At 43.0% G+C, this 12,882-nt stretch overlaps 2 protein-coding genes across 2 annotated transcripts in view; one reads left to right on the forward strand and one right to left on the reverse strand.

Moving 5' to 3' along the window:
• Positions 1–10,138, forward strand: part of LOC106568239 (anthrax toxin receptor 1) — a 49,752-nt gene extending 39,614 nt beyond the window's left edge. The window contains exons 15-18 of the mRNA XM_082960453.1: positions 1,822–1,917; positions 2,042–2,209; positions 4,952–5,032; positions 6,694–10,138. Of these exons, the coding sequence (XP_082816579.1) occupies positions 1,822–1,917; positions 2,042–2,209; positions 4,952–5,032; positions 6,694–7,182 (834 nt within the window). The 3' untranslated portion in view covers positions 7,183–10,138. The remainder of the gene's footprint in view (positions 1–1,821; positions 1,918–2,041; positions 2,210–4,951; positions 5,033–6,693) is intronic.
• LOC106568237 (AP2-associated protein kinase 1) overlaps positions 1–12,882 on the reverse strand; it is a 110,036-nt gene that overhangs the window by 38,853 nt on the left and 58,301 nt on the right. The window lies entirely within an intron of this gene.

Genomic DNA, 12,882 nt, shown 5'->3' on the forward strand with positions numbered 1-12,882 from the left:
ATGTATGTATGTATGTATGTGTGTTTTTATTATATATAAACATATTTTTTGTGAGGGGAGGTTGGCCTCCTGGCTCTCCTGCCAAAGGACACTCTGTCTGCATGTGGACCGCCAACCAAGAGAGTGACTGGACTGCAGTGTAGGTGAGAGGGGCAATGCAGCCAGGACCTGACAGGGCAGATTGTCTGACCTTATTCCAGATGGATGGAGTTGTTTTTGACTCTCTGTCCAGTAAACTGAATAGCAGCCCAGCTCTTTAGGTAGAGAGAGGAGTTTGGTCATGCCACAAGTTTAGTTACTGTATACTGTAACTGTTTTCAGGCTCTTAGATGCGGATGCAGTTTATAACAGGGAGACTCTATGGTCACACACCACAGGGATGCCATGCTACTTACAGTACCAATCAATAGTTTGGACACACCTACTCATTTAAGGGTTTTCTTTATTTTTACTATTTTCTACATTGTAGAATAATAGTGAAGGCATCAAAACTATGAAATAACACCTATGGAATAAAGCAGTAACCAAAAAAGTGTTAAACAAAAAAAAAACATTTATTTGATTCTTCAAAGTAGCCATATTTTGCCTTGATGATACTTTTGCACACTCTTGGCATTCTCTCAACCAGCTTCACCTGGAATGCTTTTCCAACAGTCTTGAAGGAGTTCCCACATATGCTGAGCACTTGTTGGCTGCTTTTCCTTCACTCTGCGGTCCAACTCATCCCAAACCATCGCAGTTGGGTTGAGGTCGGGTGATTGTGGAGGCCAGATGCAGCACTCAATCACTCAAATTTGGATTCACCAGACCAATGGACAGATTTCTACCGGTCTAATGTCCATTGCTTGTGTTTCTTGGCCCAAACAAGTCTCTTCTTTTTATTGGTGTCCTTTAGTAGTGGTTTATTTGCAGCAATTCGACCTTGAAGGCCTGATTCACGCAGTCTCCTCTGAACAATTGATGTTGAGATGTGTCTGTTACTTGAACTCTGTGAAGCAGTTATTTGGGCTGCAATCTGAGGTGCAGTTATTCTAATGAATTTATCCTCTGCAGCAGAGGTAACTCTGGGTCTTCCTTTCCTGTGGCGGTCCTCATGAGAGCCAGTTTCATCATAGCGCTTGATGGTTTTTGCGACTGCATTTGAAGAAACTTTCAAAGTTCTTGACATTTTCCAGATTGACTGACCTTCATGTCTTAAAATAATGATGGGCTGTCGTTTGTCTTTAATTATTTGAGCTGTTCTTGCCATAATATGGACTTGGTCTTTTACCAAATAGGGCTATCTTCTGTAAACCAACCCTACCTTGTTACAGCCCAACTGATTGGCTCAAACGCATTAAGAAAGAAATAAATTCCAGAAATGAACTTTTATTAACAAGGCACACCTGTTAATTGAAATGCATTCCGGGTGAATACCTCATGAAGCTGGTTGAGAGAATGCCAAGTGTGTGCAAAGCTGTCATCAAGACAAAGGGTGGCTACTTTGAAGAATCTCAAATAAAAAACATTTTTTGATTTGTTTAACACTTTTTTTGGTTACTACATGATTCCATTTGTGTTATTTCATAGTTTTGATGTCTTCACTATTATTCTACAATGTAGAAAATAGTAAAAATAAAGAAAAACCCTTCGGTGTGTCCAAACGTTTGACTGGTACTGTATATATTTGTGTGACTTGGTTGAACTTGACCAGGACATGAAGTTTAGCATGACCTCTACTTGTTTGCAACAATATCACTGGTTGAGTTGAAGGCATCTGATATCGTGAACATTATAGGGCAAGGGTACCATAAGAGGGATCTCTTTGTCTTCTATTGTAAGGATGAGGACGAGGACGGGTATCCCAAGAAGAGGTGGCCCACTGTGGATGCCTCATACTACGGTGGCCGAGGTGTGGGTGGCATCAAGAGAATGGAGGTGAGAAAGACATGCACTGACTGTTGTGCCCGGACTGCTGTGCCCTTCATCCAATTACGGCTCAGCTCTGCTCATTATATTACCATTCCCCTGCCACTGACTGTTGTTGCCTGTCCCTGTTCAGGTCCGCTGGGGCGACAAGGGTTCCACTGAGGAGGGGGCCAAACTAGAGAAAGCCAAGAATGCCCGTGTCAAGATGCCAGAGCAGGAGTTTGACATGGCACCAACACGCACTCTCAACAATGGCATGCACAAACCCATCAGTCCCCAGAAATGGTACTCCCCTATAAAGGTACTGTTCACTTTATGTTACGTAGCCACGCCCAGTTCCTGATCAAATGTGGTTGTTTTCCAACTTAAGACCCATTCCGGCCTGTTGTCACACAGCAAACCCAGGGAAGAGATGTTGGTAAATACACTATATATACAAAAGTATGTGAACACCCCTTCAAATTAATGGATTTGGCTATTTCAGCCACACGCGTTTCTGACAGGTGTATAAAACCGCGCACACAGCCATGCAATCTTCATAGACAAACATTGGCAGTAGAATTCAGTAGAGCTCAGTGACTTTCAACGTGGCACCGTCCTCGGACGCCACCTTTCCAACAAGTCAGTCAAATGTCTGCCCTGCTAGAGCTTCCCCGGTCAAGTGAAAGTGCTGTTATTGTGAACTGGAAACGTCTAGGAGCAACAACGGCTCAGCCGCGAAATGATAGGCCACACAAGCTCACAGAATGGGACCGCTGAGTGCTGAAGCGTCTGTCCTCGGTTGCAACACTCACTACTGAGTTTCAAACTGCCTCTGGAAGCAACGTCAGCACAATTACTGTTTGTTGGGAGCTTCATAAAATGTGTTTCCATGGCCGAATAGCCGCACACAAGCCTAAGATCACCATGCGCAATGCCAAGCGTCGGCTGGAGTGGTGTAAAGCTCGCCGCCATTGGACTCTGGAGCAGTGGAAACGCATTCTCTGGAATGTTGAATCGCGCTTTCCCATCTGGCAGTCTGACAGACGAATCTGGGTTTGGCAGATGCCAGGAGAACGCTACCTGCCCCAATGCATAGTGCCAACTGTAAAGTTTGGTGGAGGATGAATAATAGTCTGGGGCTGTTTTTCATGGTTTGGGCTAGGCCCCTTAGTTCCAGTGAAGGGAAATCTTAACGCTACAGCATACAGCATCTAGACAATTCTGTGCTTCCAACTTTGTGGCAACAGTCTGAGGAAGGCCCTTTCCTGTTTCAGCATGACTATGCCCTCGTGCACAAAGTGAGGTCTATTCAGAAATGGTTTGTCGAGATCTGTGTGGAAGAACTTGACTGGCCTGCACAGAGCCCTGAACTCAACCCCATCGAACACCTTTGAGATGAATTGGAACGCCGACTGAGACCCAGGCCAACGTCAGTGCCCAACCTCACTAATGATCTTGTGGCTGAATGGAAGCAAGTCCCCGTAGCATTGTTCTAACATCTAGCCTTCCCATAAGAGTGGAGGCTGTTATAGCTGCAAAGGGGGAACCAACTCCATACTAATGCCTATGATTTTGAAATTAGATGTTCAACAAGCAGGTGTACACATACTTTTTGTCATGTAGTGTATAAATAATATTTGCCAAAATTATTAAAAGTGCAGAGAATCTAAACGATATGTTAATTCTAAGTTGAATTTTTTGTGTTGAAAAAATAAAAACATTTATTCTAATGTAGGATGCTGACATTAGCATTCCCATAGACTCAATATAGATGGTTATCTAGCTAGCGTAATTACACTATCTAATAGTCATTATCCACAAAGGCTATTTCCATTTTCAATCAAAGAGCGATACTTGAAGACAATCTGTTGTGCCACAAAGCTAACGTTAACCTGCCGTGACTATGGGGAATGCTAATTATGCTAAGAGCATTTATAAGGACACTGCTGACCTCCAAAAAGACTAACCAAAATCCAAAACTGACTCTTACCTTAACCAAAACCCTGACCTAATTTTAACAATTGGTTTGCAGGTCAGGAATGTCTGGATAGCCTTTTCCTAACGCTTCATCAGCTTCTGAGTGCTATTACTACGTAAAAACAAAAGTAAAACATTTTCAATCATTTTCCTCACCAGATAATTAACATCTTTCCAATTCTGTGTGCATTAAATATTTTTGATAAATGTCATTTACATTTACCATCACCAGCGGTGTCAATGCGCAGGAAGTTGAAAAACAATAGCAACAAATTGGATACACCCTTGTTGCCAGGCTGCATGAGGTCGATACCATAAAAGGTACAATTTCTAGTTGAGTAGTGGAATAACAAGAACAAAATTGCAGTACCTTCCTATCGAAATACAAGTGCAATCATATGCACTCTACACTCCATGGAAAAGATCAAAAACATGTATGGTATACCATACAAGTTCAAATTTCTTGTAATTGAGTGGGGCAATAACAAGAACAAAATTGCAGTACCTTCCACTCACATACACACGCAATCATATGCACTCTAAATTCCATTACCCCCCCCCAAAAAAAATTCTATGATCAAAACAATTCTTAGTTGCAGTGTTCCTGTCAACAAACAGTAAGTTTGTTTGATAACGTCTCAGTCAGCTGGATGAGCCGTAATATGAACCAGGCATGAACTGAGCAGACCTCGGGAAGACGAAATCTGCAGGGAAGAGGGGAGCTGGTGCTAGTCCCAACCCAATACATTCCTTCCCCTTTATCTCTACCTACCCTCCTCCCTGACTGGTATGACGTGGAGGGACACAGCTTTCCATGGACAAAGAGCACCAGACAGACTGACACAGACACCTACCCTTCTCCTTGACTATTATGATGTCGAGAGACACAGCCTTCCATGGACAAAGAACACCAGACAGTCCGACTGATCAACAGACCTGTATACTATACCATATACAGTATAGAAATAAAGCACAGCAGAGTAAAGCAACTGACATGCAACCACGCAGTCAATATTATTGGTATTATTATGTTTGTCTTATGTAATGTTCTTCTCTTCCCTTTACTGTGCCTGTCTTTGTTCAGGGCAAGCTGGATGCTCTGTGGGTGTTTCTGAGGAAAGGCTATGATAGGGTGTCTGTGATGAGACCCCATCCTGGAGACAAGGTAAGACACGAAGACAAACAGCATAGAGAAAGAGACATTCAACACATGCTACCTGCTGTCACTGCACTGTATGGGTTGACGCAAGGATATGCAGAGTCAGGGAAAGCCCTTTTAGCAACTCAATAAGAAAGCCAGTGTGTGACTGATGCTTACCTATAGGGCAGAGAAGGATAGCTTACAGGGGATTTTCTTTCAAAGCTCTTCTAAGGGATCATAAGGCCCCTGGCCCAGCACTTAGATATGCTGTTATGCAAGAGAAGCAGAACAAAATACAATCAGAGGAAACAGTTAAAGTGGTTGAAATCAGCAGGTGAAAAAATGTAAAGGTGTTTCCCCGCCCCTGCTTTGGTGAAAAACTGAGGAATGGTTATGGAGAAGTGTAACCACTCTCAAATTCAGAGCAATGAACTATCCATGATATCAAAATTATAGTTTTAACCGTGTTCTGAGGCTAAATAGTGTGTGTTTACTTTGTTTACAAACATTGGAGTAAAACAAGCTTATATTTTGGGTTCTGATGGGGTACGACAGAACTAAGCTCATGAGGCATTTATTTTCTTCAAGAATCAATGGGTACATATAAAACATTTGAGACAAATGGATGTAGCAACAACAGACTGCTCCTTTAAGGACGCAGAGACCACACTACGTAATGCCTAGGCCCACTCCGAACAACTCAAACTCCTGGAAAAGTGAGGGAAATAGGAAGGTCTGGAGCCAAGACCACATCCTGAGGAGCAAAGCAGACAGCATGGAAAATAGAGAGGGGCTCGGCTTCAGTCTACCCTCTTCCTTTTTTATTCTCTTTTTGCACTTAGTTTTTTTTGCGACGATTCTTCCAGAACCTTAAATCTTTTTTTTCTTCATCTAAACTATTCCACCAGGCAGTTGAGGAGAGTGGGCATTTTCATTACCTCCCTACACACTCATCACGTTGGATGTTTTGAACGCCAATTAAGTCCCTAAATTCGTTAACTGCTTTTCAATGCCCTCACTGCCCATTTCTTCATTAAATAATCTTAAAACCTAATATTTTAAACCATTTCAAGCCAGGCAGTAAATCATAGAGCAGAAAAGTTGCAGCTGTTAGTCATTATAACAGTGCACAGACAGAGTGGCTGCGAAGAAGGCACAAAGTAACCTGGCATATACAGGCTGAGGTGCTAATACTGTATTGCTCCAACCTGAAGGAATGTGTTCTAATCTGCTGAAGCCATTAAGGTTAGATGACTACCCACATCCCCACCTTCCTGTAACTCTAGCCTAGCTAGGAGTTTTATTTTCATATGGTCTCAATGACAGATGTGGATAGAAGGATGGGGCAAACCATCCACACAATTCCCCCTCTTCCCATCTTTCCGAAGCTCTTGCTACCTTAGTAAATCTCCTTGTTGTTTTGATTGAATTTGACATTTATAGCTAAGCAAAGACAAGATGGAGTCAGCACATTATTCCAAAAGGAAAACAAATAAAATGAGAGAGTGGTCGTATTCCCTTCCGATCCTATTGGAATGGAGACGCTAAGATCTATAAATCCGCTTTGCATGGAAACGTTATAAAACAATCCAGAGATGTGCAATAACACCAATGCATCAGTAAAACTCTGATGACTGCCTCTGATTGCACTCTTCCCTGTTGTATCCCTCTCTCCTAACTTACAGGGCAGGTGCATTAGCTTCACCCGGGTGAAATCCTACCCTGCTCCTCGTTATCCAGTCTACAACCAGCCCTCCACAGCCATCTACAGTCTGCCTCACACCTACAGTCACCCTTCCTCACACAGCACCCTCTCCCACATGCCCCCCTCTCCCACCTCCACTCTACCACCTCTGCCATCCACTCCCCCCCCTCCCTCCTGCATCACCCCTCCCCCTTACACCCCCCCTCCAAACCGAGCTCTGCCCCCCACTTCTCTAAGTCCTCCACCACCTGTTTCTCCACCCACCCCTCCACCCTTTTGCCCTCCCACCCCTCCCCTCTTTTGCCCTCCCACCCCTCCCCTCTTTTGCCCTGCCACCCCTCCACCCTTTAGCTCTGCCACACCCCCTTCCCCAACTGGCTCTCTGCCCCCACCCCCTCAGGCCCCACCCCCATGCAGAGCTCCCCCCCCTTCTCGCCCTCCCCCACACCCGTCTGACCAATGCCTGTGAGGAAAGAGAAGAGAAGGGCAAAAACATCTGTCAAAGAACGGTTAGTGCTATCCGGGGTCCATGGGACGTCCCTACCCTAAACCCTACCCTTAACCATAACCCTTACCATTTTAAATTTCAACTTCAATGGGGTGAAGTCAGAGTTGGACATCCCAAGGACCCAGATAGCAAGGACCGTCAAAGAACTGAGCAGCATGGACCCTGAAGGCCCCTGAATACTGTGCCTTTCTCTCCTTCACCAATCGAAACCACTATCAACAGATGGACAGGCAGGACAGCAAGCTCAGCTCTAGTCATCAGAAATGCTTTCTACTTTACTCAGAGTATTGTAGAGAAGCTGAGCAATTGATCTGTGAAACAAAGTTCCATTCGATTTTTCATGTGCTCTATTCCAACTGACCAGGACCTTGGGCATAATTTCATATAGTGTATCTAGCTACAGGTAGTGCAAGACTTTGAGTATGGCTCACGAGACTACAGTGAAGATAATATCAACACTTTACTGCATTGCAGAAAAATGCAATCTTTAGCAGAAGGGATACACTTACAGTTGAAGTCGGAAGTTTACATACACTTAGGTTGGAGTCATTAAAACTCGTTTTTCAACCACTCCACAAATTTCTTTAACAAACTATAGTTTTGACAAGTCAGTTAGGAAATCTACTTTGTGCATGACACAAGTAATTTTTCCAACAATTGTTTACAGACAGATTATTTCACTGTACCACAATTCCAGTGGGTCAAAAGTTTACATACACTAAGTTGACTGTGCCTTTAAACAGCTTGGAAAATTCCAGAAAATGGTGTCATGGCTTTAGAAACTTCTGATAGGCTAATTGACATAATTTGAGTCAATTGGATGTCTACCTGTGGATGTATTTTAAGGCCTACCTTCAAACTCAGTGCCTCTTTGCTTGACATCATGGGAAAATCTAAAGAAATCAGTCAAGACGTCAGAAAAATAATTGTAGACCTCCACAAGTCTGGTTCATCCTTGGGAGAAATTTTCAAACGCCTGAAGGTACCACGTTCATCTGTACAAACAATAATACGCAAGTATAAACACCATGGGACCACGCAGCCGTCATACCGTTCAGGAAGGAGACGCGTTCTGTCTCCTAGAGATTAACATACTTTGGTGCGAAAGGTGCAAATCAATCCCAGAACAACAGCAAAGGGCCTTGTGAAGATGCTGGAGGAAACAGGTACAAAAGTATCTATATCCACAGTAAAACGAGTCCTATATCGACATAACCTTAAAGGCCGCTCACAGCAAGGAAGAAACCACATCTCCAAAACCGCCATAAAAAATCCAGACTACAGTTTGCAACTGCACATGGGGAAAAATATCGTACTTTTTGGAGAAATGTTCTCTGGTCTGATGAAATAGAACTGTTTGGGCATAATGACCATCGTTATGTTTGGAGGGAAAAGGGGAGGCTTGCAAGCCGAAGAACACCATCCCAACCGTGAAGCACGGGGGTGGCAGCATCATGTTGTGGGGGTGCTTGGCTGCAGGAGGGACTGGTGCACTTCACAAAATAGATGGCATTATGAGGATGGAAAATTTTGTGGATATATTGAAGCAACATCTCAAGACATCAGTCAGGAAGTTAAAGCTTGGTCGCAAATGGACAATGACCCCAAGCATGCTTCCAAAGTTGTGGCAAAATGGCTTAAGGACAACAAAGTCAAGGTCTTGGAGTGGCCATCACAAAGCCCTGCCCTCAAACCTATATAGAAAATGTGTTGGCAGAACTGAAAAAGTGTGTGTTCCAAGCAAGGAGGCCTACAAACCTGACTCAGTTACACCAGCTCTGTCGGGAGGAATGGGCCAAAATTCACCCAACTTATTGTGGGAAGCTTGTGGTAGGCTACCCAAAACGTTTGACCCAAGTTAAACAATTTAAAGGCAATGCTACCAAATACTAATTGAGTGTATGTAAACGTCTGACCCATTCGGAATGTGATGAAAGAAATCAAATCTGAAATAAATTATTCTCTCTACTATTATTCTGACATTTCACATTCTTAAAATAAAGTTGTGATCCTAACTGACCTAAAACAGGGAATTATTACTAGGATTAAATGTCAGGAATTGTGAAAAACTGAGTTTAAATGTATTTGGCTAAGGTGTATGTAAACTTCCGACTTCAACTGTACATATTTCATAAGTTAAAAGATCAATGGCTCAGATTTGAACTGAAATGTGTCTTATGTGTTATATTAGGTAAATATTACATGCTGATTGATAAAAATAGATGTGTATTTTGGATTAATTAATTAGACACATTGGCAAAACACATTGGCAAAGAGGAAAACCTCTGACTGGGGAAGAACAGATGACTTGGTTTACTTGCTTACACAGAGATCATGCAAAGGGTTTTTAAAGCAAAAATAATGGACTGTGGACTGTGGCAGAGTCCTGTGGACTCTTAAAGGCACAATATGGAATTTCAACAGTCGGACCCTGCTACTTGAGCTGATGGATATTTTTTAAGCTTTACATTGTTTACAAAAAAAGAGTAACAACCTCAGACATTGGGGTATGATAGGGTAAGGCAGTTGTACTAAGCTCATAAGTCATTATTATAATTTATGTAATTAATTGAAATGAATGACCATTGGAAATCAGCAAATCTGACAGATTGGGCCTTTAAACTCAGCATGGCTGACCTACCACTGGGCAACCAGGAACCAGCAACGAACATTGACCTTTGGCTGTTGTTATATGGGTCTTTTTGATGGTGTCACTATTGTGGTGTCGCCATTCCTACAGAGGTACTAGGAATGAGCATCTCTGTGAATCCACCAGGGTTTAATTCAATTTCCAATCCAGATATGTGTTTATTAAGTATGTTCTTGCTGAGTATCTTCAACTAATGTATAGAATGTATTCAAAACCAGTGAGGCCATTTTTTTCTGTGTAATAAAATATTGAATTTCAGAACAATGATTTCCTGTTATGTAATTCATGATCATTTTGCTTAAAAGCATCTTCTATATTCTACAACTATCCCACATGATGTCCTAAAGCTATGTAACTCACTCCATCTATAGAGCAGAGTAGACTGGTAATGGTCCGGAGTTTCACAGATGAGATTGAAAAGTTAGGATGCTGAAATAACTTCAAACAGAATTCCTCTCAGAAGAAATGGCTCAATTTGAATAATGCATTGAGAAGTCTGAATAGGGTTGAGGTGGGCCTTCCAATGGCAGACTGACAAATTAGTCAATAATATAAAATCATTTTCGGAGATTGAATGTAATGCCAGCATCATCTCCTGCTGCTCTCTCTCTCAGTTCATCTGTCCTGGCCCCTGCAGACAGAACAGGCTGTCATGAGGACAGGGCTTTAGGGGATGCAGTAGTCAGAAGTTCTGAGGAACATTAGCTTTGAATTTCACATGACAACTGACACCAATCACTGTATTCACACATGCTTAGATCTCTGTCCACCCACTTCCCATTATATACAGAATGCATGTACACACGTCTTAATTGTGAGCAGCATCGGCATATGGATTCTGTAAGAGAGTACATATTGTCAAGTCCCTGGACTTTAAGGTGCACTTGTACAGTTTCATTAAAGATTCATGTGGAGCAGCCTTGAACACAGCAGATGTAATGTTGAGCACTGGAGACCATATACACCACCATATACCTGTAGATGTTCTAACCTCTGGACCAGACAGATTTCCCCTGACAAGCCAGATCAACATGGACACAGCTAATCACCATCAGTTGTCATGACAGGGTTTAGGGGCAGTCAAATCAGATGAACAGAGAAAAGTAACATAACCCATAGTAGCAAGTAAAGTAATAAGAAAATGTGTATTTTCAGTGAAACCTGTCTATGTTTAGGGGGGTTATAGTTTAGACTAACCAACTGTGAATGGCACTAGCAGTTCGTAAAGGAGCCTAAGCGGAAAATAGACTGAACGCAATTATTCAAAAACTACAGCTCATTATTGAAACATATTCCATAGTTTCTGCAACTAATTTTGTTCTACCCGCTGGTGGCTTTGAGTCTCTAGTGACTCTTGTCAAGGAGTGACATTTTTAAATTGGAATGCAATTTAATTTTTATTTTATTTCACCTTTATTTAACCAGGTAGGCTAGTTGAGAACAAGTTCTCATTTGCAACTGCGACCTGGCCAAGATAAAGCAAAGCAGTTCGACACACAACAATACAGTTACACATGGAACATACAATCAAAAATACAGTAGAAAAATCTATATACAGCATGTGCAAATGAGGTAGGATAAGAGAGGTAAGGCAATAAATAGGTCATGTTGGCGAAGTAATTACAATATAGCAATTAAACACCGGAATGGTAGGATGTACAGAAGATGAATGTGCAAGTAGAGATACTGGGGTGCAAAGGAGCAAGATAAATAAATACAGTATGGGGGTGAGGTAGATTGGATGGGCAAATTACAGATGAGCTATGTACAGGTGCAGAGCTATGTACAAGTGCAGTGATCTGTGAGCTGCTCTGACAGCTGGTGCTTAAAGCTAGTGAGGGAGGTAAGAGTCTCCGGTTTCAGAGATTTTTGCAGTTCGTTCCAGCCATTGGCAGCAGAGAACTGGAAGGAGAGGCAGCCAAAAGAGGAATTGGCTTTGGGGGTGACCAGTGAGGTATACCTGCTGGTGCGCGTGCTACAGGTGGGTGCTGCTATGGTGACCAATGAGCTGAGATAAGGCGGGGCTTTACCTAGCAGAGACTTGTAGATGACCTGGAGCCAGTGGGTTTGGCGATGAGTATGAAGCAATGGCCAGCCAACGAGAGTGTACAGGTCGCAGTGGTGGGTAACATATGGGGCTTTGGTGACAAAACGGATGGCACTGTGATAAACTGCATCCAATTTGTTGAGTAGAGTGTTGGAGGCTATTTTATAGACGACATCGCCGAAGTCGAGGAATGGTAGGATGGTCAGTTTTACGAGGATATGTTTGGCAGCATGAGTGAAGGATGCTTTGTTGCTAAATAGGAAGCCGGTTCTAGATTTAATTTTGGATTGGAGATGCTTAATGTGAGTCTGGATGGAGAGTTTACAGTCTAACCAGACACCTAGGTATTTGTAGTTGTCAACATATTCTAAGTCAGAACCGTCCAGAGTAGTGATGCTGGACGGGCGGGCAGGTGCGGGCAGTGATCGGTTGAAGAGCATGCACTTAGTTTTACTTGCATTTAAGAGCAGTTGGAGGCCACGGAAGAAGAGTTGTATGGCATTGAAGCTCATCTGGAGGGTAGTTAGCACAGTGTCCAAGGAAGGGCCAGAAGTATACAGAATGGTGTCATCTGTGTAGAGGTGGATCAGAGAATCACCAGCAGCGAGAGTGACATCATTGATGTATACAGAGAAGAGAGTCGGCCCGAGAATTGAACCCTGTGGCACCCCCATAGAGACTGCCAGAGGTCCGGGCAACAGGCCCTCCGATTTGACACACTGAACTCTATCAGAGTAGTTGGTGAACCAGGTGAAGCAATCATTTGAAAAACCAAGGCTGTTAAGTCTGCCAATAAGAATGTGGTGATTGACAGAGTCAAAAGCCTTGGCCAGGTCGATGAATACGGCTGCACAGTAATGTCTCTTATCGATGGCGGTTATGATATCGTTTAGGACCTTGAGCGTGGCTGAGGTGCACCCATGACCAGCTCTGAAACCAGATTGCATAGCGGAAAAGGTACGGT

Source organism: Salmo salar, chromosome 13 (genome assembly GCF_965601325.2).
Source record: "Salmo salar chromosome 13, fSalSal1, whole genome shotgun sequence".
Classification (NCBI taxonomy): domain Eukaryota; kingdom Metazoa; phylum Chordata; class Actinopteri; order Salmoniformes; family Salmonidae; genus Salmo; species Salmo salar.